Source organism: Asparagus officinalis, chromosome 5 (genome assembly GCF_001876935.1).
Source record: "Asparagus officinalis chromosome 5, Aspof.V1, whole genome shotgun sequence".
Classification (NCBI taxonomy): domain Eukaryota; kingdom Viridiplantae; phylum Streptophyta; class Magnoliopsida; order Asparagales; family Asparagaceae; genus Asparagus; species Asparagus officinalis.
Genome location: NC_033798.1, coordinates 130,262,642 through 130,284,820, shown reverse-complemented (window position 1 = coordinate 130,284,820; position 22,179 = coordinate 130,262,642). Strand labels below are relative to the sequence as shown.

Sequence of the window (22,179 nt, the reverse complement as noted above, 5' to 3'; positions counted from 1 at the left end):
AATGTAACCTGGATCCGATGAGCTTTTACAAATAGTTTGGCGGTGCAATGTGCATTGTGACCCAAACTATGATGCCATAAGTTAATGGCATCCTGTTTTTTGTTCCTTTATTTTGAATTTTTTTGGGGACAAATTTTCAAAATAGTTTCTATTAGAAATTTAATTTAAATAACGATTCTTTTGAGATCTAATTTCCATTTTTCGACCCAGTTTTTACCACCTGGTTGAAACTGGGTCAAAATGGTTATTAGGCTTAGGCTGGTTGTATTTTCATTAGGTTGGGTAATTAAGTACTAAACTTCATAGGATTTAGAATTCCGTGAAGTTTTATTTATCATTTTCGACCCAGTTTTAGCCGCTTAGTTGAAAATAAAACTAGGTTCGAAAATGGTGAATAAACTATAAAATAGATTAATTTCTACAAATAAATTACAAAATTGGTCCATTTTGAAATTTGTCCTTTTGTTTCACAGTTTATGACTAGCATAATGCCGATTGAACTTGACCCACTATTGACTTTTCAAAAATCAGACTGCACTGATCGGTATAATTAATCAAAAAAAAAAAAAAGGATTGGGTAAAGAAATACAAGTGAGCAATAAGATCATAAATCTAATAATCATAGAAGTGGCATACTTTCATCCAAACAAATAATAATAAAAATCAAAAGATGTAAACAACTAATTAATAACCTGCGATAGGAAAAGCAAAGGGCTATTTAAAAATCAGATCAGATCAGCAAAATTTAGATTGCCCTAATTCGGAACATCAGGATTTAGTTCATAAATAGACATTTTTAGGGTGATTAATTAACTGATCATAGAATAAGAAACTGATTCCCAGACTTTTTCACTTCGGGAGCGTTTGGCAACCGTGGCGTTTTTGTCGTTTCTATTTTTTTTCAACAAAAACAAAGAAACGCGTTTTGTAACCGGGACGTTCTTTTTGACCTGTCCCTTTACAAAATCTAAAAATTAAACAAATTTCTCAAAACACCAAAAATATGTTTTGAGATTCCGTTTTCTCATCTAAGCCGCCGCCGCCCGCTCGCCCGTCGCTGCGGGCCGCGCCACCGACTCCCGGTCCGAGTGCGCACCCCCGTCCCACTCGCACGCCTCGGGGCCCGCCGGCCCCCCCACGGCCCCGCCGCCGCCGTCGTTCCGCCTCGCCGTCGGCCGCGCCGTTGGCAGCACTGGCACACGCCTCCAGCCACGCACGCGCCACCGCCACAGGCCAGCCACCGGTCCCCAGCCGCCCTAAGTTGGCCGCCACGGCGCGCTGCTCGGCACGCCACCGCGCCGCCGCCAGCCACCCGCTCACCCGTCGCGCCTCCGCTGCCGTCACGCCCGTCGGCCGCCCGCCGGCACTTTCTCGTAACCCGCTGGTAGCTGGACGTCGTCGTCGCTACCCGTCGTCGTCCGCCGGCCCAATACCCCGCACTGGGACACTCCCCATCACCGCTAAGTCGTGCCGCGACTGTCGTTATATAAATGGTCAAACTAGTTTGACCAAAATGTGTTTTCAAAACACATTTGAAAAAGAAACTTCATGACATGATGTTAAAAAAAATGATTACCCAGCACACCCGAAGTTAATGGACCATTTAGAAGCGTTAGGACCGTCGTTTGTCTCTCTCTCTCTCACACACGCACATTCATCAGTTGGCAATCGCCCCTCGCCGTTGTTGTCGGTGGGCCCCACCGACTAACCCGGCGAGTAGAAATTTCTCTCCCCCCTCCACCCCCTCTCTTGACTGCTCAACAAAGGCCTCGCGTCTCCCACCATAGAGCTCTCTCTGAGCCCGAAAACAAAATATAGCGAGAGCAAAAATAACCTCAGTCCCAAATTCTAGGGTTTTTTTTTCTTTTTCCGATCTAGGGTTAGGGTTTGGGGGAGCTCTGGATCTGCAATGGCGCGCAGATCCTCATCCTCGTCCCGATGGCGGTACCTCCATCCGACCTACTACCTGAAGCGGCCGAAGAAGCTGGCTCTCATCTTCATCGCCTTCGTCGTCGTCACTTTCTTCGTCTGGGATCGTCAATCCCTTCTCCGAGAACACGAGGTTCGGTTCCGATCCGTTCAGATCTCTGATTAAAATTTCATTTCCTTCGAGTAATTTTGTAAGCATCAGAATTATCTTTATGTTCTTCTATAAGCCCGTATACGTTATGACCTTGAACAATCTGTCCTGGATCTCGATGCTGGTACGTCATCTGGTATCAGAAATCTTTTTTTTGGGACTAATTCCTTTGAATACAGAGAAAATTTTGAGCTTGTTTTCCGGTCGGCAAAGCTTGTGGTGTTACTTTGCTTTCAAGTTATTATTAGTTTTGCTTACATATTTCCTTTTAATTTGGATGATTTATTGATACTTTTAGTTTTGTGATAATTGAAAATTCAAATCAAGATATCAAATTGAATATGGGCATAGGTTATTCAGGCATCCTCATAGTTAAATGTAGACATTACAACCAATACAATTTTGGATGTGGGATGTCTAGGGGATGTCTAGGCCTTGAATTCTCTCGTCTAAAATTTGATACTAATATTATGATTGTAGTTCTTATTAGTATTTATCAAGTTGCATCTGCATTCTTATCTAATTGGATACAGATGCCTGATCCCCCCCACCCCCACCCCACCCCACCCCACCTTTCATAGCAGTAAGCTAACTGAGTAACTGCATATCAGTTTGCATGCAACATTTTACACGTATGCTCTCTAACGCAACCTCAATCTGCATTCTGTAGGAAGAAATTTCAAAATTAACAGAAGCACTTAATCGGTTGCAAGATCAGGTATTCACTGTTGAATCAAGTATTGAAATCAGAAGATTTTAATGTCTACTTTTCCTCTCGAGTAATTTGAGTAACCTGCAGTTGCGGAGAGGAGAGGATGGCTCAGTGGCGGATGAGACAGGAAGCAGTGGTAAAGATCCTCTAGATTTAGATCCTATAAACGATCTGCGAAGAGAAAAGGTGAAGGAGGCTATGCTTCATGCGTGGAATTCGTATGAGAAGTATGCATGGGGCGAGGATGAGCTTCAGGTTTGTTGATATGATAACAACACATAAATCTGATGTTTATTCAGTGTTTTCAAACTTTCCCAATGCTTGTTCAGATTAAATTAAGATCTGTGTTTCTTTTTACTCCAGCCACAATCAAAAAATGGTGTTAACAGTTTTGGTGGTATGGGGGCAACACTAGTTGACTCCCTTGATACTCTGTACATAATGGGATTAGAAGATGAATTCCGGAAGGCTAAAGAGTGAGTAGTAACGCAATATCTAAGTGTAATATTGACACAATCAACAACCTTGACCTTTTTATTTTGGACCAAAGGCATTATGAGAAAGTTTCAGAAACATTTTCTCTCTCTGTACTTATAGTTATTTGATGGCAGGTGGGTTGCAAACTCCTTAGATTTCAACAAGGACTACGAAGCAAGTGTTTTTGAGACGACCATAAGGTTGCGTTATAAGGTTTAATTTTGTAGTTGTTTATCATCATTTCTAGGGAATAAGTTCCAGTATATAACTTCTGATCTTTTGGTGAGATTACTGGCTCCATCTTAAACTTATGAGCAATATTGCTAGTGCATGCTGGAGCTGGGTCTTTCCTATTAGTTTACGCTGAAGCTTTGCTTATGCCTCCCCTTTCTTTGCAATTGACATTGTAGAGTTGTTGGCGGACTTCTTAGCGCATATGATCTATCTGGAGATGAGGTATTTCTTGAAAAGGCAAAAGACATTACCGACAGATTGCTGCCTGCGTGGGATACACCTTCAGGAATTCCTTATAACAGAATTAACTTGGCTCGTGGAAATGCACATAATTCGGGATGGACTGGGGTGATTTGATCACATCCTCTTTCTGCTTTTTTTTTAATTAAGTTGACTATTCTTGTCTTGCATGAGTTACCTGTCCGTTAAGATATTCACTTTCATTTACCCAGAACCACATGAATGGCTACTTCAAATTGAAGATCCATCTACCTTTGGATCATTTCTTTCTTGACATGTGAACTTTGCTTGGTTAAGCACTCATTATACTTATCACATATATCTTCATCTTCCAAATATAACTTTCAAGACTGTGTCATGACAATCTCTTTGAGCATATGGTTGATCTTTGTACAAAGTGAGAATTCTTAAGGCTTTGATGCTGTCAGTTAGTATAAAAATTGATAACCTCTACTTACGTTTGATTTTCAGATCTGCGTAGGTTGGCTTCAACCTTGCATCTATAACCTCCTTTGCTATTGAATTACGAATAAGAGTAGTGAACATCATAAACCATCTTGGATATTTATGATGTTATCGCAGTTTGTAAACACTAATAGTTAATTTAAATGTTATTTCAATTGACCATGTGCTAATTGTCTGCTCATGACGATTGCTCTTTTATTGTAGACTGGTCGTGTATTATTTATGTCGACATCTCATATTTCTTTCAGTTGGTTCTTGTTCTTTTCCTGGTTGCATTTTTCTTTTTTCTTTTGTTTTAGATTTTGCATCGGTTAGGTTTTTCTTTTATATTTTGCACTATCTAGGCCACTAAAGTAACCTAAAAGGAACTGTTTTATCTTGCTTAAGTTCCATGTTATTTCCGTATGTGGAGAAAATGTAATAGATTTCACTATTGAGTTATTTTTCTTTCAACTGCAGGGAGATAGTATTCTAGCAGATTCTGGTACGGAACAGCTTGAATTTATAGCATTATCTCAAAGGACAGGAGACCCGAAGTACCAGCAGAAGGTATTTTCTCTTTTTTCGAATTACTTATACTGCCCTAGTGTTATTGCAATTCTTGAGGGTAAGGTTGATGGTGAGGATGCATTACAAATTTACAATAATTTCAAGACTGCTTCTCTAAGGTGACTGGTGCTGTTATGCTTCTGTTGTCTTGCAGAACATGTTCTTAAGGTTGCTGATTAAGGATATGGGATTGTAATTATTCACTCAGGCTTGTAACGACTTGCCAAATTGGTTAACCACCATCTAGAATTAGGGACCAAAATTCTCTTGCCCATTATATTGACTCGAATACTCTTTTCATTTGGAATTAAAGCAGCACATTGTGGACTTAAGATGTGTTGATGATCTTTATTGTTGATTGCATGTCAGGACTGACTTATAAAAGAAAATTAAGTGCGGTCAGAAGTGACATCAGACAATGATATGTGTGCGTGCGTGTGTATATATACGTTTAGATTTTTCAAGGAGCACTTTGTTGTACAATTATAGATCAAGCGCGAACAACAATAATAATTATCTCATCCCACTTTTTTGGTTCGACTGCATGAATCCTTTTCCCGGTTCATCTTTTTGCTAAGGGCTTTTTTTTGTTGAATTAACAACTACCTTTCTAGTGCCTCCATCGTGTTTCGTTTAGTCTACCTTCGATCCTGATTACTCTTTAAACTATGAGTCTATGATCTTGTCATGTTTCTGAAGTTTGGCACTCCTGGCATATGCCTAAGAATCTCAACTGCTTATCTTATTTTGTTCTCCATTGATGATACATCTAACTTATTATGGATGACTCATTTAATACTCTATTCTTTATCAATCGTCACTCAATTATCACACCATTGTCACTTTAAATCTACTGATTTTGTGGAGATGTAGTTTGAATCCCGCTTGCTGGTTGTATGACAATCTTATTGATTTTATTCTAAATCAATGCTCTGCTTTTAACTTCTTATGGATGAATCTGCTTGTTGTTATATCTTTTAGCATGTTGGGTTCAATCATCTTATCACCCAACTATGCTTGTTTTCTGGAAGAAAAATATTCTTAATTGCCCTGGCTAAACATATTGCCATCTTAAATATTCACAAAAAATCTAAATAAAAGTGGAATATTCTCATCCAGTGAGAGGTGGGGACCAAGGAGAGTACTTCAGTGAGAAGGTGAGGGGAAACTTTTGATGCAATAATTTCAGTTGTTGAGATAATGGATACTACAATGTCTGAACGTGTGAGCTCACAATTATCATCTGTTATTTTTCAAGGGTGTAACGCTAAAATTATCATATAGTATAAAGAACTGATATTTTGTTCCCCCAAGTTTACAAGTATTAATTTATTCAAACATCAGGTCTAAAATAATTATACTCAGCATCAGACTTTGCACTATCCATGTGAACTCAGAAGTTTTTTGGTTGGTGCAGTTAGAACGATCCATTTCCTTTTTTTGTTCATTCTCTTCTCTCTCTGTTACACCTAAATTTTAATTACTAGTGGATTATACCCCTGATAAATATGTATTTCTGTGCACAGCTCAATAACTTTATATCTTAAGATTCCTTGGCAGCCTAAATGCTTTATGCTGCTCAGCAGTTGATTTAATCGAAAGAATGGAAACTGCTCTCAACTCATAAAACAATCAGAATTTATGAAATATGAAGATTATACATGTGAAGGGGAAATAAGAAGCCTTACCTTTTTTTTTTGCTGCAGATGAACATGTAAAGATGTATATTTCTTGTTGGCGATCTTTTTAGAAAAATTATGAGGTGTATCCAGTCTCTTCTGGTTACTGTATATGATTTCAAACCTTGGGTTTCCTTTTGGATCAAATTTCTCAAGTATAATCTTGGCTAATCTCTTATTCCTCATTCAGTGGTGTCTGAATGAGCAATTAGCTTTTATCTAAGGCAAACATAAACAAGAGAACAGCAGCTGCTCTTCTTAGAAACGCATAGCAGTTTGATTATTTCAGCAGTATAAACATTGCAAATAAGACCCTTATAATGAAAATTATAGTCTGGCAGTCGTGTTTTCAAACTTTTCAGTATATCTGTTAAGTTTTATCTAATGCATAATAATTGTGGGGTCAGCATTCAGCAATGATGATTTTCTTATGGAATGTGGTATTCCCTGATTATATATCACACTAACATTGCTGCATTATTCTCTGTTAGTCAAAATTGCTTTGCATTTATTATGCCTTTGCTTGCTTCATTTGTTAGTAATTTCAATAAGATTATATCTACTATGCATATAGGATTAATGTATTATGTTTATGCTTTGTGAAAGCTTATTTCTCTTATTCATCCAGTAGCTGTTGGTTTCATATATTTACAATCCTGTTATTCCCAAGTTTTTGGGCTTGACAGCCTGAAAGCTCAAGGAAGTGCATGTCTCCTTCTGTACTGTCTCCAATCTTGATCTTTTGGGTGTGTATCTAGTTCTAGCTTCTCTTCAATTACATTAATTCAGTTTACATTCACTGGATTCCTTTGCGTGTGTGGGTATGTGTGCGTGCGTGTGCATGCGTGTGTCCGTGCGAACTGGTGGGCAGGCGTGAGGGTGGGGTTGTGTGTGTGTATGTGTGTGTCTATTGAACTTTGGACACGTCAGGATCATCTCAAATGACGCTTCCTTATTTCATTTGCATCAAGTAAATGTGCTATCTCCAAGCTCCACTAGATGACTTGCTTCTTAGAATGATTACTCTGCATGTTGGGACCATTCTATTATACTTTTGGAAATATTGTGTCTATGCCCGAAAATTACAACCTTCATGTGACTCAGCCCCCTTGGCTTTGGGTCATGTGCTTAGGCCCCTTGACCCAAGTTCTCATATGAAAAAGCCCCTTTACAACTGCCATATCAACAGAGAGAGAAAACATCTTTTTTATTCCTAATATGCCCTCACTTGCAACCTCTCATCTCCCTCTCTTTTTTTTCCCATGAACCTGTAATCGCAACGACCCAATTGTAAAAGCGGAGCTCTACCTACTGAGCTATATCCACCCCCCCGGCAAGTGGAGCATGCATGAAAGAGTCAGAAGCTTCTTCTATTATTTTCCTCGCTTCTTCTATTATTTTCCTAGGCGCAGTTGGGCCATCCTGGACTTGAACCAAAGACCTCGCTCATGAAGTAAATCATCGCACCTACGATCCAACCAATTGGGAGAGAATCAAGTGGTGGAGCATGTGGTTTAATTTGATGCAAAGCGAAGAACCTTACCAGGGCTTGACATGCCACGAATCCTCTTGAAAGAGAGGGGTGCCTTCGGGAATGCGAACACAGGTGGTGCATGACGAAAAACCTCTAAATTGAAGCGGGCGAAAAAAGAAAGATTTCTTATATTTTTCAAAAAACATAAGTTTTGGGCACTTACACCTCTCCTTGAAAAAAGAAATAGTGAATGGTCTTATCAATACACAAATGTATCTCTCTCTAGGAATTTTAATATTATATATATTATTTTTTATTTTATTTCCTTTTTCTATGCAAATCCAAAAATTCCTCTTTTTTATACACAGGTCATCGATTCGCCATTGGATAATAAAGGACAATGTGCCCTTTATTTATTCTAGTAAATGGTTCATATCTGGGAGAATCGTAATCATAGAATACGATCCTTATCGAAATGCATACATTTTTCTCATACACTATGGGGATGGTGAGAAGAGGTATATTTTACATCCCAGAGGAGCTATAATTGAAGATACCATTGTTTCTGGTCTAAGTTGCATGGAAATGGGCACTGGTACTGATACCGGTGCGAGTACGGGTAGGGGACACGACAAAACTGTAAAATGTTGGGTACGGGGACATGACTACATGTATATATTAGAATTAAAATTTCGATCACATTTTTGAGTTTATTTTATCATATTGATTATCGTGAATTGTAAACTACTCATTTTTTACTAAACATCTAAACGACCCATTAACTATATAGTTTTGAACTTGGGTATGGACTGAAACGAATCCGACCCGTATCCCATTAGTTTCAAAAGACGGATGTGAAGTGTAAACTCTACGTCCAGGAAGTCTTTGACAAGTATTTTAAATTAACACATATATCGTATAATTGAGTATATGTTGTAATAAATGCATGCATATATTCAAGAAGTGTCCACAAAGTTTGGGTACGGGAAAGTGTCGGGTACGTGTTCGGTACGGGTACGGCTTCAATAATGAAGTACCCGGGTAACATAGTTTCTAATACAGAAGTTCCTATATCAATGGGAAATGCCCTACCTTTGAGTGTAGTTTGAACCATTGGATAGCAACAACCATTTTATCGGACATGCGTATTTTTGATTTTTCGATGGATTTCCATGGTTTCATTAATGGAAATTGTTTGATGTAGTGAGTAATATGCTCTGGTTGTTCATCGTTAGCTATAGCGCTTACTCTAGGTAATAATATTGAAGCACATAATTGGTAAGATAACAAGGCGTTTCGTATAAAACCAATCGTTAATTCATTAAAATGAATTTTTGGATCCATCAATTAGGTAAAATAGATCATTACCATGGCATGAGAAGTCCCAATCAAGTCGATTAGATTTGAGAAAATTTTATCGCTACTGTCACAAGCATACGATTCATGGGGAAATAAAGAAATAGATCAAACGAAATGTGTATTTGATCTTTCAAAGGAGTAGGAAAAGGAAGAACTTAACCCATGAATAATTGTTTCTCCTCCTTCTCCATTCATTAATAATTTTTCTCATGAACTCATGAATAATTCCTCCTCCTTAACCATTATCTTTTTCATCACCAGCATCCATCATTACATCCCCCTCCTTTTTCCTTATCAATTCTCAAGTGTTATTTTTTCACAGGCACACCTCTGCTTTGTCATTTTTGTTCTTTCCTTAACCCTCTCTTTTCTTTCTTCTACCACAATAAATGTCGCATCGCTGAACGGCCATCTCTTTTGGGTAAAAGGATTATCTCGAAAGATCACACTAAAGTTAACAATTAATAGTTAAAGTTAACGTTAAAAACTTTACATTTAACATCTAAATTTAAAGTTGACCTGCGAGGTCTAATTTTAACACGGGACATCTAAAGTTAACAACTAATAATTAAAGTTAACATGTGAAGTCTAAAGTTAACATGTGATGAAGTTAATATCTAATAATTTTAAAGCTTTTATATTAATTTCTAAAAGTAGATGTTAATTTTAGAACTCGCATGTTAACTTTAATCATTAGATTTGAACTTTAGACTTCACATGTTAACTTTAATTGTTAGATAATAATTGTAAATATTAGATGCTAATTTTAACTGTTAAGTGTTAACTTCAAAGTGATTTTATGAGATGCATGTATTTATCCCAAAACTTGATATTTGGATGATATGGTGATGCTTGTGGAATGTGAAGAAGAAATTGGAGATAAAGGAAGAGAGAGGATGTTGGAAGTGGAATGGAAGACGAGGGGGAACTAGAGGGGAGGAAAGTGGAGGTGGGACAGAGAGTGGAGGAAAGAGAAGGCTGAGTGGAGGAGGAAGAGGGATAAGAATGAAGTTGAAATGTAGGAGAGAGGAGGGAGGAGAATGAAGTTGAATAAAGGAGAGAGGAGGGAGGATGATGGGTGAAGGAAAGAAGAGGATAGAGATAGGGTGGAAGAGAAGGGAGAAGCATGGAGGCTATATAGAGAAGAGGGGGTATTTTATGAATGTGAGATAAATATGGATTGAGGAGAATGAAGTTGAATAAAGGAGAGAGAGGGAGGATGATGGGTGAAGGAAAGAAGAGGATAGAGATAGGGTGGAAGAGAAGGGAGAAGCATGGAGGCTATATAGAGAAGAGGGGGTATTTTATGAATGTGAGATAAATATGGATTGAGGAGGGATTTTTCACATGAGAAGTTGGGTCAAGGGACCTAAGCACATGGCCTAAAGTCAAGGGGGTTGGGTCACATAAGGATTCTAATTGGGGCCTCTACACAATTTTTCCTATATTTTTTTTATTGTTGCATTGGATGCCCTTAATTGCATCATTTATTTCAGGCAGAGAATGTTATCACACAACTTCAGAAGACATTTCCAAGGGATGGTTTACTTCCAATCTTTATAAATCCGCATACGGGGACTGCAGCATATCACTCAACAATTACATTTGGCGCTATGGGTGATAGGTAGCACTCCCTTCTCTGTTGGAAATATTGTCAAATTGCCCATGTGAACGGCTTCTTTCCTTCCGACACACTATTTTCCATGGATGGCTTCTTTTCCTTCCTGTGAATTGTTGCAAGTTCCTTCCATTTTGATTTTGGAATCATGTATTCATTTCATTAGAGTGGGTCCTACGCAATGCTAATAACTTGAACGACTAACCTTGCAGTTTCTACGAATATTTACTCAAAGTGTGGATTCAAGGGAACAAAACTGAAACAGTGAAGCATTACAGGTTAGTACATTTCATTTATACTAAATGAATATCATATTGTTTAATTCGGCTCTTGAAACACGTTGTTACCTGTGACTAACGTATATAGGTTGTTCAGCACGATTACCCTTCAGTTTCCTCTATCCAGTATATATTGTGAATTAATCATGGATTTCTCATCCAATGCTTTAACAGAGATATGTGGGAAACATCAATGGAGGGCTTGATAAGCTTGATTCGGAAAACTACACCATCTTCTTTCTCATATATATGTGAAAAAACTGGTGAATCTCTTTCTGACAAGGTACTTGCCCTGTTTTGCTGTTGAATAGTTCCTGTTTGATGATGGGATGTTATGTTTTTTTTTTCTTCCTGGTGTTTTTCAAGTGTTTGTGCTTCTAATATTTGCAGATGGACGAATTAGCATGCTTTGTTCCAGGCATGTTAGCTTTAGGATCATCTGGCTATGGCCCAGAGAAGGCGAAAAAAATGTTATCCCTTGCAGAGGAGGTAAGCTTATTCTAGACTATGAATTGAGCGCGCAGTTGCTTGTTAAGGGACATACTGTTCATTTTAGCTCATGGAATCAAGTGCTTAAGTGCTACGAGGATAAGTCAAGCCTGGTTCTATTTTGTTTAGGTTTTAGCCTCTACTCACCAGATTAAAAATTCTTGAGTGCAATGCTAATGTATGTTGACTTACATGTTACAAAAATGTGCACACTGAGACAATTGAGACATGGTCATCATCTAGTTGTCCTTTTCTGGAAAATGGGGTTACTATGAAGTGAAGTTCGAAAATGAGAAGGCTCCTTGAGAAAAAAAAAAGTTGACCAAAGTTTTACAATGCCTGTCGATAGACTAATATATTGCCCAATCTCTCTAAGTTGATATGATTTCATAAGCCTGTCAATAGAACAATATAATGAGAATGCTCCTTGAGAAACAAAAAATGTCTGAAGTTTTAGATAAAAAAGACCATGAAAACTGGGGCTTGTCATAAAAGATCATCTTAGAAAACCAGCCTGATGGAAAACGTTATCATCTTTTAAGCATCAAAATGAGTCAGTTATGCCAAATTCCCATTAACTATGAACAGGGGAGGGCTTTCCATAAATCCAAGAAGACTGGTGGGCAATAGGACAACTTACTTTATAGGTCATGAAGTTTAAGCACCGCAAACCTCTAGCATACTCATCTTCTTTTTCTATGGAAGGGTAATCACATATTTACATTCAAATTTACAGTCCACTTGAGTGCACACAATTGTCTGTAGGCTGACATTTATTCTTTAATTGGTTCATCTCGTACTTCCTATAGCGCTATTGCTCATACTTGATCATTATTGGTTAGAGCTCGAAACCATCTCAGCCTTTTCTTTTTTCTGTACATGTGTCTTTACTTTGTGCCATTGACTTGCAATCTTCTATTGCGATTTGTACCCCTGGGATCCCAACAAGTATTTCACAACCCAAGTATTTTACAGTTGGAAGTTGACAGATATCAATTTCTTCCACTTTGTGTTATTTTATCTAGACAGTCCCACGCTACACCCTCGTCTTCACAAATCAGTCTGTGCAACCATGGGAAATTCTTCGTATTAAGGAGATACTTGTTTGTGTGTTCTCTTAGTACAAATTTTGACCTCATAATAAGTGGTTACCTAAGTTGTTCTCGTTTCTGCCTATGTTACATAGATACGGGCACGCGTATGGGAAATGGCAAATTTGTAAAAGGTAGGGTGTGGGGACCAGGCTATATACATATGGTGAAATTAATAAGATTAGTAATATGTATCCATACATGTGTTATGAGAATTAAATTCATTCATTTTTATGTTTCTTTTATTATATAGATTATAAATTTAAAACCACCTGTTTTTGAACTAGATAACCCAAACGACCTTTAAAATTATAGTTTTGAACCGGATGCGGACTGAAATGTATCTGACCCATGTCCAACGAGTTTCAGGAAGCGGATGTGAAGTGTAGTATAAACGTCCAAGAAGTATATGATAAGCGTTTTAAATTAAATCAGGCATTAACTGAATACATGGCTGAATATATATATGTGTATCTTCAGTAAGGTCCAATGAGTTGCGTTGTCTGGTAGGGCTATGACACATGAGAGACATATCTGAGGAGTCTGGATGTTTCGGTGTCTGGTATGTGTTGGGTATGGGTGCGGCTTCATGATATAAGTACCCATGTAACATAGGTTTCCGCTGATAGAAAAATGTAACCTGCCTTTACCTAGAGCTTGCTGCCTTATATAATGATTGGATTTCCCCACTATAACATTACATTAAACAATGCTCGTTATTTCTGTACAATAGGTTAACATTTTATGAATTTATTGGTATATGAAATTGAAAGTATTCACCATCCTTCTTTTCTTTATACGTACAAGGCGAAGTTTATACTGGGTCCCTTCATATGCACATGTTAGGTTGCTTGTTGCATTGTGTTTTTCTTACTTGTCTGACAGAAAGACATTTTAAGATGTTTTAATCTTCTTGCTACTCCTGTTTTGCTGCAGGGCTTGGATTACTTAATTTGTTAACTTTGATAAATAGTTAGGTCTTGTATATGAATATCTGATTCTTGACATCCTAGACTTCCCCTTAATTAGTACTTTCTTATGCAGCTTGCTTGGACTTGTTATAACTTCTACCAGTCAACTCCAACAAAACTTGCAGGAGAAAATTATTTTTTTCACGCTGGACAGGTTGATATTCTTTCGTTGGAATCCTTGCTTAACTTTATCTTGTGAGGGCATACCTACAAGAAAATCATGAGCATTTATTTGCAGGACATGAGTGTTGGTACCTCATGGAATATATTACGACCAGAGACTGTTGAATCGCTTATGTATCTTTGGCGCTACACTGGGAATAAGACGTACCAAGAATGGGGTTGGAACATATTTCAAGCATTTGAGAAGAATTCCCGTATCAACTCTGGTTATGTTGGACTGAAGGATGTATGTATTCCTAGATTACCAGTGCTCATATGATTTTCCCTTTCAATCTTTATGTATTTTCATTTTAAAGTTTTTGATTCCTTAATCTTGTTTGGCTTTTTAGGACTAAAATTGCTATTTCTCGACATATTACTTATATTTCCCCTGATTTAGCGAAATGACAAACTGTCCACCTTTCTTTCTTCCACTTTCCTCTATATATTTCTATCTTTCTCATGTATGATTTTCCCTTCCAATCTCTATGTATTTGCATTTTTTTAATTTTTGATTCTTTAACTTTTTGTCGCCTTTTAAGACTAAAATAGCCGTTTCTTGACTTATTGCTTAATTTTTTCCTGATTAGGGAAATGAAAGTAGCTATCAACCTTTCTTTCTTCTGCTTTCCTGTATAATTTATATTCTTTCTTGACTTATTGCTTAATTTTTTTCCTGGTTAGGGAAATGAAAGTAGCTATCAACCTTTCTTTCTTCTGCTTTCCTATATAATTTCTATTCTTTCTCAAATACGCAAAGGAAAACATTGGGAAAGAGAGGGGAATGGTAAGTAAAGATGAAGCTCCTCAGAGTTTCGAGTATCCTTAATAATTTAACAACCCGTTCAAAAAACAATATTATTTTGGTAATAGAGGTAAACTCTGCTAAAAGGTTCCTGTGCACATGATACAAGTGTATCTTCTCTTCGGAACTTAGCGATCCTCATGGGAACTTGAGGATAGATGATTCTCATAATAGCATAAGAATAGAGGTGTAAAACAACACAGTGGAACGCAGGTTGAAGCGTGGAACGAGACGGCGAATCAAAGAATCCAGTTTTCAGCCCGTGAGTCGACTCATAACAGTCATGAGTCGACTCATCAGGTTGAGTTGACTCATGTCTGTCATAAGTCGACTCATGAAACTCAGTCGTTTTATCAAAAGTCTCTGAGCAGTCGACTCATCACTGTATGAGTCGACCCATTTGTCATGAGTCGACTCATATATGCACATGAGACATGAGTCGACTCATCGAAGGATTCCTGGTTCGTTTGGGTTTCTGTTTGCACGAATTCCTGTGGGGTTTGGGCTTGGTTATTTATCACTTTGCTATCCACGTTGTTACACCTATATAAGGGATTGTTTTAGGGTTTCTAAACAAAGGAGATGGTTAGAGATGTAGATCTAAGGAGATTAGGTCTAAGAGAGATCAGTTTTGATCAAGAGAGAGAATCAGATGTAATCAAGGAGAGATTCTAATCAAGAGAGATTATGGTTTAGAGAGAATTGAGAGTTTGTTCTCGATTCTAGTGATATTGTGAGAGAGGGATTGTAATCTTTTCATATCATAATCTAGAGGGTATTTTTCTTCGCCACATACTGAATTATTCTTGTGTTTTTGTCATCCTCTTCTCAACCACCTTTGATAATTCCGCGATCAAAGGTGCTCGCACGACGACTCGTATCAGCACAGAATGTTGAAATATATCATTAACTTCTGGTATCCTAGAGTATGGTGCAGTTACACGAGTGAACCTTGGAGTCTATGTATGTACATGGGTAATCTTAACATCACTTATCTAAGTACGTTAGTGGCCCTGGAATCTAATGGCTGGTTGAGGCCATTGTTTTTTGCTGATGTAGAGTTGTTTTGGATGTTAGTTAGGATTAGGATTGGACAACTAGGATGGGGTTATGATTATAGCAAAAATTACTGACTTTTAGAGTTAGAATTAGGGTCACAACAATGTAACTTTAGTGAGAAATCATTGCTATATCTCTAATCCTAACCCCAACACTAATCCTGACCCAAACCCTAGCACTAGCCGACATCCAGAACTCTGAATCGACCAAAACAAACAGTTCTAGGGTCACCCGTACAATTGCAATTAGTAATCTCAGGGTTCCTCGCATAGATACCCAGACTCTAGGGTCCCCCGTATAATTACATCATACTTCATGGTACCAAAATATAACTAAACCCAGACTCTAGGGTCACTCGTGTAATTACTTCATGATACTAAAATGTAACTAATCCAATAATCTACTGTTTAATCATTAGTTGAAGTGTAAGGCAGAGGAAAAGCTTAAGCAGGCATGTTTTTAAGACACTTCGAATAATATTGCCTTGTATCAATATTTTCTTAATTGGATTGACTTGTTTACCCTTATTCTTGTGTCTTCAGATTTCATGTAGTTGTTTCTATCCTCAACGATCTTACAGGTGAATACTGGTGACAAGGACAACATGATGCAGAGCTTCTTCCTTGCTGAGACGCTCAAATATCTCTATCTCTTATTCTCACCTCCGTCATACATCTCCTTTGATGAGTGGGTTTTCAATACAGAAGCTCATCCTCTGAGAATTGTTCAGAGGAACAATCCCCAGGGCTCAGATGAAAAACTAAAGCCCAGGCCATTCCTTCGACGACTTGGAAGAAAGCATGGAAGATCTGAATACCATTAGATGCCCGAGTATTCCGAAGTTTTTCCTTGTGGGGAGATATTTTATAATTTGGTTTCTTTCCCCCGCCTTGTGGACCGACCTTCGCTGAGTCACTCGGATGTTAGCATGATTAGAGTTACACATTAGTGCAATTTTTGTGTTTTAACCCTGTCATATACGTGGAGGGTGTATACCATTTTAGACTCATGGACTTGTTGTCTGCCATCTGGAGGATAAGAGATTACGAGATGGTAAAGAGCCGTCGGTGTTGTATGAAAGATCGAATGATATAATGTTGTTTCTGGAAGATTTATTTGCTTCAGTAATTAAATTTGCTAATAAAACCTGTCAAAGCTAGGTGTGATATAACTTTAGATGACGAGTTTCCATTCTATTTCATTCTGGCTCTGTTTGGTTTGATAGAAAGGGAGAGAAAAGAAAGTAAAATAGAAGAGAAAGTGGGTTTCTACTGTTTGGTTCGAAAGGAAACAAAAAAGAAAATGAAAATAGTTTTCGCTGCAGAAAAACCCGTATTTATTTTTTCTTTTCCCGTTTCTCTCCGCTGCCCAGGTGAAAACGAGGGAGAGACGGAATCGACGCCTCCGACTTTCCCCGATCTCTCACCTCTCTCTAAACTCCGACTCTTTCCCCGATCGATCTCACCCTCTCTTTGCCCCCTCCTAATTCTCTCCTCTCTCCGTCTCCAAAACCCTAGTTCGACGCCGACCAAACTCTCGACGCCGATCAAATCCCAATCCTCTCCTACCCCCTCACCTTCTCTCCTGCCTCAGACGGAGCAGACACCGGAGACCGCCGGCGGCGACGGCAGCGGAAGCGAGGACCCCTGGAACGCGAAGCCGGCAACCTCTGATCTTTCTCCAATACAATGGTTCTATCAAAGGATCTTTTTTTTGGTTCATCAGAGGTATTATTTTATCATTTTTTATTGGTTTAAACATTATTCTTGCAATTGGTACAATTTGGTTCCTAATGCTTGAAATGGGTGCAATTGAAGACTTAATGTATGGATCTTCAATATTAAGAAAATTTATTCTTGGATTTGGTGATTTTTTGTAGATTGAAGACTTAATTTCATAAATAATTAGCTAGTGATGTGAAGAACATTTCAAATTTTCTTAATGCTTCATCAAACTTTATTTTATGGGTCAATGCATGGATCAATGAATAGTTATGCTAGCTAGAGATAATATTTCTATAATCCAAGAGTTGGACAGAGAGACTATTGTTGGAATGGGGAGTAGAGGAATTTGAATGGGGGTCAAGGAATTGGAGATAAGACTTTTTTGTGCTAACTTGTTTTTTGGGAGGTCGGGGGGAGGGGGGCATAATTGGATTCAGTTTTGTTATGATAGTGAAATTGTCAAGTACTCGTACTCCTATTTATCTCTCAATTTGTTATTTTTTTAGGTAAGCAATTTATTAGTTGAGAATATAACTAATTTTAATTCTTTTATCTTCTAAAAGAGCTATGTTGCTCAAAGACTTCTGCTGGAGTGTTCATTGCAATTCTCTTGTGGTGGTTCTAACGTTTTGTGTACTTTTATCGTTGAGAGGAGTAATTTCTTAGGCATGATAAGGATTGCTTGCTTTCATTGGATGTTAATTTTTTAGTTATTATTACATGATCAATCTGTAAATTAAAACATGCAAATGAAGGTGCTATTTCTACATTTTATCCGCACTTTTAGTTAATGGAGTATTTCATCTCACTATGCACCTTATTAAATAATGGTACATTCATGTGTCGGTTTTAATTTACCTGTGACTGATATTAAAAGGTTTTACCCAATCCAATAGCTTAACTTGCAGGCTTATTATCTGACACTATTCTCCAGGATCTCTTGCAAAGTATTTTTAGGCTGGCTTCTAGTTTGCTAATTAGCATCTCTCTTTATTTTGAGTAGCATTCTCACTGTTATATTCCCTTTGAAATAAGTATTCAGCTACTTGAAGCTATCATAACACAAATTTTTCGTTGGTACTATACAATGCTTTCTTTTGCATTGTTTAACTCTAGGCAGCTCAGATAGATTCACACCTTGAAAATTAATCAAGAGGATGATGTAGAATGCATTGAGCCTTCAAAAGGTAAAAAACAAGATCCCAAAATGTTTTCTGCATCAGGAACATTTTCTCATATCTAATTTGCTCACAATCATGATAGTAAAAGAAGCTCATGAGTTGAACAATTCAAAACTTTGTGAAACACTGTTGAATGTCACTAACATCTCTTCGTCCCGGAAGGTATTAAGCATGCAACATGAAAAGAAATACAGAATACATTAATGGATTATTGTAGGATTAATTTCGAGCAAACGTTTGGTGCTTTAGTAAGAAGCAACTATTATTAACAGAAATCCAGACTCTTATTTTATGCTCTACTGGAAGCAAGAAACACCTTATGAAAGACACAAAAGTACTTGATTAATTAGAATCTATATTCAAAGATTGCCTCTATATTAGTATCAAAGTCATTATATGGGAAAAAATCCACATGAATGCTACTTGTTCATGATCAAATATTTTCGGGTAAAACTCATCAAGTGATATCATCAGATAGAAGAGAAATTACGAAGCTGACCATGAGCATAAAACGTCTTTATGTGACAGTGGCGACATTTTTATCTGGTGTATTGAAACTAGGGCATGTCACTTGGACTGTTTGTTGCTTCCCTCAAAGTCCTCTCCGCAAATAACAAACACGCGCATAATTTCTTTCACACTTACTAGTGAAAAAATGCATGCATAATCTGGGATTAGTCTTGGTTTTTCACATTGGTATGAGCTTTCAGTCTTAAGATAATAATCTTATACTGACATTGTATTAATTTTCTTTTCTCATTGACATTGTCCTAGTTTTGAATCAATGCAATATGATTTTCTACAAGCTTGTTCTTAGTTCATGGTACCTAGTGATTTATCTTTTTTGACTCCATGTCCATTTAAAATTGAATGTAACTCATATTTTCTTTTTCTTCTTTAGGGAGAGAAGCGGATGACAAGGTCTAAGAAGCCTTTGACTGAAGTCAGGAAAATATTGATGTTATTGCTTTGCAGGAATCTTTGAATCAAATTTTTGAGCATATTTCTTGATGTTCACTTTTTGTTTTTGCCTTTTTTAGTTAGGACCTTGGACTAGTCGAGAACACAAAGTTGAACTGAAAGTACTTGTTGAATGTTGGGCTTGTACAACTATTGCAATTACAAATTTGTTTGCTGTTTTTAGTAGTTATTGTCAAAACAATGAAAACAATGTAATTTTTGTTTGATTGGATTGTATAATTACTTTGTCTAGCAAAAAATTAGAATTGTTTTTCAGTTGTAGAAATAACCTAGTGATGCAATATTATACTTGGTAATTTTGTTTTTTAATGTGTATGGCTGATTTTTATGAATTATGTAGTATTTTTGTATTAACTTGTTATTTATATAAGATTTACCACTAATTTTTATGAATTATTATGAATTTTTAATATTAAATTATTATCTATCATTAGAAGCAATTTGCCTTCTAATTTTCTTTATGATTTTCTAACTAACCAAACAACAAAAAGAATTTTATTTTCCTTTCTTTTTCTTTTCCTTTCTTTCCACTTATTTTCTAACTAACCAAACAACAAAAAGAATTTTATTTTCCTTTCTTTTTCTTTTCCTTTCTTTCCACTTTCTTTTTCCTTTTCTTTTCTCTCCAAGAATTTTATTTTCCTTTCTTTTTCTTTTCCTTTCTTTCCACTTTCTTTTTCCTTTTCTTTTCTCTCCCTTTCCCTCAAACCAAACACAGCCTCTATCTTTCTATGATGGATAACGTTTCTTCATGTACTTATCTCATTTTCATGCGACTAACAGGGGGAGATTGAATTTGGAAGCTGGTTTCTTTTACGACGGTTAAATTGCTAGGCAAGGAGGGGCGCTTCATTAATGCCCCTATGGAAACCGATACCCATACTGTGTAGCATGCATCAATTTGCTTGAAAATCAATGCATCAAGGACAAAGGTTGATATATCAAGATTGATATGGGCACCTCAATGACCTTATTAACCCGATACCCGTATCTTGTAACAATACATTACTTTAATTGTTATGTTTATTTACTGCTTTGAAAATTTGTTTTATCTTTTGAAATAGTAAATTCTTTGAATTAGATTAAACTGGCTTAACTGGATCTGATGTCTTAGTTCGCTGAATCTACGTAGTAGATCAGGTAAATTAATCGATCATGTTAAAATCCCATATCAATTTATTATTGACTCGAGACCGCCGCCCCCTGTAACTTTTGAGCGTAGGGAGGAAGAACTTGGTTCAAATAAAAAGTAAGTAACTACAAATTCAACGACAAAGTATTACATTAAAAAAAATATTCATAACACGTTACGCAGTAACGATTTTTTGATGGACCGGCCAATGATTATATAATTAATTAACTAACTAGGTTGCTGTTTACCTCGTGAGTGGGCCCAGCTAACGAAATGAAACATTTCATCCTTATCTATTTGTTATCTAACGGTTGAGCCAAGTATATAACTGTTACATTATATAATCTAATATTTCTTAAATTAAGGTGGTAAAGAAAGTCACATCATCTCAGTTCCAAGTGCAAGCAACCAAGACAGATCATGCCTCATCGAGATTAATCCATGGATGTTTTTTAAATAATGACAATTTATACTATTCTCTCTTATACTACTTTTACATTACAATAAAGAAAAGTGTTGGCTATCTTAATGAGTCATTGATTTTAAATTTTTTTTAAAGAGAACTCGTAGTGTAGAAATGATGTACAAGTAACAACGTAGTTACGAATATTCATGATTTTTGAGTCCAGTGTGGATATGAGATAATGCACTGAGGACATCATGTAATAACAATGGGGTTTGGGAGGGTTTATTCTTTGAAGCTTATAATCTATATATACTAGCTTTTTGATACCTTTTAGCTTTCATGACAAAAGTTTTATAAAACTTATATTGATACGAAAATCTTTAATTTGGTCAAATCTAGTTACTTAGATGCGATTATTTCAAAAGTTGAGAATCCAATTTTTTTTTTAAATGAGACTTAATAACTCGCTTATTTGAGACGTTGTCAAACATGTAGATATAAAAAAACTAGTTCAAAAGATGCTTCAACCTAAAAACCAAACTACAAGTTCTTTCGCCTGCTTCTCCAAAAAGAATGTATGATACGTCAAGTGCAGTCGGCCAATTTTTACATTCTTTTGATTATCAATTTTCGTATTATATTTTTCGATACATGGGGGGAAAAAATTTAAGATTAAACTTTTATTTTCACCGAAAATTTGTTTTATACCATCATTAGCCCCAGGACCCAGTCTCTCAGAGGGGGATATGGGAACAGCACGCGTATCCTGAGTGAACGGTCCATGACTCCATGCCCATGTGCGGCACGTGCTGGGACCACCCAAATCCGTACCCTTTTCCCTAACTTCCCACCAACTGTCCTATCTTACACGTGCCGTCCTAACCGAATACCTACAGGTACTTGCGGGGTCCGTAATCTGTCCGCTTACTCTGCGCCCTTGATGGAGTTCGCTTTTTTGTGGTTAAAAAAAAAAAGCATACGGACCCGTGCCAGTGTCACGTGACATATCCGTA

General features: G+C 37.1%; 1 protein-coding gene across 1 annotated transcript; it reads left to right on the top strand.

Moving 5' to 3' along the window:
* On the top strand, nt 1,614-16,918 carry LOC109841366 (mannosyl-oligosaccharide 1,2-alpha-mannosidase MNS1-like). The gene is made up of 14 exons (XM_020410305.1): nt 1,614-2,062; nt 2,751-2,798; nt 2,880-3,047; nt 3,156-3,268; nt 3,404-3,469; nt 3,680-3,851; nt 4,668-4,757; nt 10,766-10,893; nt 11,100-11,165; nt 11,340-11,448; nt 11,556-11,654; nt 13,790-13,870; nt 13,955-14,125; nt 16,323-16,918. Exons 1-14 carry the CDS (start codon nt 1,910-1,912, stop codon nt 16,563-16,565), a joined length of 1,707 nt encoding a protein of 568 aa, XP_020265894.1. The 5' UTR covers nt 1,614-1,909; the 3' UTR covers nt 16,566-16,918.